This window comes from Galeopterus variegatus, unplaced genomic scaffold, assembly GCF_000696425.1.
Source record: "Galeopterus variegatus unplaced genomic scaffold, G_variegatus-3.0.2 Scaffold2376, whole genome shotgun sequence".
NCBI classification, from domain to species: Eukaryota; Metazoa; Chordata; class Mammalia; order Dermoptera; family Cynocephalidae; genus Galeopterus; species Galeopterus variegatus.
This window is the reverse complement of record NW_007728487.1, coordinates 18495-22285: the sequence shown is the minus strand read 5'-3', so window position 1 is coordinate 22285 and position 3791 is coordinate 18495. Positions and strand designations below refer to the sequence as shown.

Here is a 3791-nt window from a genome sequence, read left to right as displayed (position 1 = left end):
GTGGACCACTAGCTCAGCACTGGTGTTTGCAGCAGCAGCAGCAAGCACTGCTTCTGGTAAGGTTGCTGGCATGCTGGTCTGGATCCAGTGATATATCTTGGAAGCCAAAATCTTCAGAAGCATTCACCCATATATTTGGATCTTCAGATTTAGAGGTTTTCCCATAGATGATCTGCTTTGGCTGGATATCTTTGACATTAAAAACAATGTTAAATCTTAAGTTTGACTTATAGAAATTTTGCTTTTCCCAATTCACATAAAATGTTCTCTATTATTATTATTATTATTATTTTGAGGTATATATTATCTGCAATAAATTGCACATATATAAAATATACACATGTGAAGCTCCCACAAAAATCAGGATAGTGTACACTGCTATCAGTTCAGAAAGTTTCTTCATCCTCTCTAAGTTTTCTCTCTCATACCTCTTGTCCTATCATGTTCTCAGGCAACCACCAATCATCGTCTGTCAGTATGAATTAGGTTGCATTTTCTAGAAATTTATATAAATGGAAACATACAATGTATACTCTTTTTGGTCTGGTTTCTTTCACACAGAATACCTATCTTGCTATTCATCTGTGATGCATCATGTATCAATAGATTATTCCTTTTTCCTGCTAAGTAGTATTCCATTTCACAGGTACTACCACTTATCAGTTCACCTGTTGGTAGACATTTGCATTGTTTCTAGTCTGGTGTGAGTCCAAATAAGGCTGTTATGAATATCTGTATACAAAGTGTGTGTTTAATTTTTAAAGAAACTTCCAATCTGTTTTACAAAGGAGTGTGTTTAATTTTTAAAGAAACTTCCAATCTGTTTTACAAAGGATTTGTAGCATTTTACGTTCCCACCGGCAGTGTATAAGTTCCTTCATTTATTTACCAACACTTGGTATGGGGTATGGTCTGTTTCTGTCTTCTTCTCTTTTTTAATCCTACTGATTTTCCTGGCTGTTAATTACTATTGATATTAATTACCATCTGCTTAATTGCTACTGATGTTTAACATATTTTCCTACACTTAATTCCCACTTATTTTCTTTTGTGAAGTGTCTGCTCAAATATTTTGCCTACATTTTAATTGGTTTATTTCCTTATTATTTTCAGAACTTCTCATAGATTTTGAATAAAAAATGCTTCATAAAGTATATGATTTACACAGATCTTCTCTTAGTCTAATTGTTATCTTTTCATGTTCTTAATAGAATCTTTTAAAGTCCATAAGTTTTCATTTTAATGTTGTTCAATTTATTAATATTTGTCCTTATAGGTCATGCATTTGGTGTTGTAACTAAGAAATCTTTATATAACCTGGGGTTAGAAGGATTTTTAATCACATTTTCATGTAAGTTTTTATTAAATTAATTTTTTCATTGACAAGTAAAAATTGTATGTGTTTACGGTATACAGCAGATGTGTTGATAGATGGATACATTTTGGGATGGGTAAATCAAGCTTTTTAACATAAGCATGATTATGTCATACACTTATTATTATTTTATTTATTTATTTTGATTGGTGCAAACACTTAAAATCTACTCTCTTACCAATTTTAAAATACACATTTTTAAAAAGTTATTATTATTATTTTTCCTTTGTCTCTTTCTGGCCATGAGTGGCAGACAAATCAATTGTTATGCCTGACACAGACACCTTATACTACTGTTCTGAGCTCAAGATTCTGATCTGTTGAATCTGAGAGGCTAACTAGAGTTCTAGGTTGTAGATTACCATGGAGCTGTTGTAATTTGTAAAGCTATGAATTTTAAACCCTGTAAGACTTTTTTTTTTTTAAATCCTGGCTAGAATGTCATAAGCAGTGAGTTTTATTGCAATACCTGCAGAAGTCAACACAGTAGGCAAAGAAAAAGAAAGTTAGAGAGACAGATCAAAAAATATATAAAGCTCTACATGTTAACTTTACTGTTACAGATTCTTATTTTGGTACTAAGGGGAAAAAAAACTTGGGGAGTTAAAATGACCCCTGTGATGACCATCAATTTAAAAACAGGCATGAGGAAAAATCATGAAGCTAACTGGAGTCTTAGAAAACTTGGCATGGCTTAATGTTTGAAAATCTTATTGTTTTCTTATTAATCTTCCAAGAGCAAAGAAGATCTTATAAATCCTGTCAAAGAATGTCAGGAGTTTGGACTGGCATTTTAGGTAGTGGCTATGATGGAATTTGGATGTGTTGTCCCCTCCAAACCTCATGTGGAAATTTGATCTCCAATGTGGCAGTGTTGGAAACTGATTGAGTCATGGGGGTGGATCCCTCATGAATGGATTAACGTTCTCCCTGGGGGAGGAGTGAGTTCTCGCTATTAGTTCCCATGAGAGAAAGAGCTGATTGTTTAAAGGACCCTGGCACCTCCTCTCTCTCTCTCTCTTGCTTCCTCTCACCATATGATCTGCTTGTACCTGCCAGCTGCCTGACACTTTCCACCATGAGTAGAAGCAGCCTGAGGCCCGTGCCAGATGCAGCTGTCCCAGAATCATAAGCCAATGAAACGTCCATTCTTTATAAATTACCCAGTTCCATGTATTTCTGTTATAGCAACACAAAACAGACTAAAACAGGCTACTATTCTTACAGATTTTAATTAGACATCATGTGTTTATCATTTAGAATGCTTATTTTTGTTCTTGAAAGATTTCTAAAATCAGCAAAGGAAAAGAACCAAAATATTTATGGATGCAGGTAATCAATGACAATAATTTATTGTCTGCTCTAAAATAGCTAGAAGGGAGGACATCAAATGTTCTCATCACAAAAAAATGATAACATTTTTCAATGATGAATGTGCTAATTGCCCTGATCGGATCATCACACATTGTATACATGTATTGAAATATAACTGTGTACCTCATAAATATGTACAATCAATACATTTCAATTAAAAATAAATTAATTGAAAATTTTTAAAAAACAGAAAAAATGGACAAAACACTTGTATAGATATTTCATAAAACGTGATATTAAATCAAAAATAAACATGAATATGTGCTCATAATGGTTACTCCTCATGGAAATGCAAAGTAAAACTACAAAGAGATAACACAAAAATGGCTAAAATTAAAAAGTTTTCACCAAGTGTTCATGAGAATGCAGACAACTCAAACTGTCATACATTGTTTTGAGAGAGTGAGTTAGTACCACCACTGTTTGGTAATATCCACTAAAGCTAAATATATGCACAATCTATGGTCAAGCACTTCTACTCTTTTGTATACATTATAGAGATGCAGAAAAAAATAGGAGAAAGTTGTCAAAATGACATGTACATTGAAAAAATCAGGTCTGACCATGATGTGCAAAGTGTGTTCCTGCATTAAACCACGAAGTTGAAATCATACATGTATATATTCTCAGAGCTCTATCAAGCTCACAGCAGGTGAACAAGCACAGTATATATTTTAGATGATAGATCACAAGAGATGATTTTAATTTAAAGAAAATGGGTCAAATTTTTTGCATTGAACACTATCTTTATTTTTAACAGCAATAAAATTAGGTTACATTAAAGTAGAAAAAACATAAAAGACAGTGACGTATTACTGATTTCCTTTAACTGAAAAGGGCTCCCTTAGATACGGAGTTCCCAGACACACATCAGTTTCCTGACTTAGCCCTGGTCATGTGTGCCCTGTGCAAAAGAAAGGCCTGACTGGGAAATTGAAGGAGCCAGTGGGATACTTCCACATGAGAGAACTCTTGGCAACATTCACAAAACTCACACTTCCACTCTCAAAATCAAGGAACACACCAACCTTGCCCAGAGGTT

At 33.8% G+C, this 3791-nt stretch overlaps 1 protein-coding gene across 1 annotated transcript in view; it reads right to left on the bottom strand.

Annotated features, from left to right (window-relative positions):
- Positions 1–3474: 3474 nt before the first annotated feature.
- The window catches only part of LOC103597648 (tripartite motif-containing protein 43-like), a 12221-nt gene continuing 11904 nt past the window's right edge, over positions 3475–3791 (bottom strand). The window contains exon 7 of the mRNA XM_008581519.1: positions 3475–3777. Within this exon, the coding sequence (XP_008579741.1) occupies positions 3643–3777 (135 nt within the window). The 3' untranslated portion in view covers positions 3475–3642. The remainder of the gene's footprint in view (positions 3778–3791) is intronic.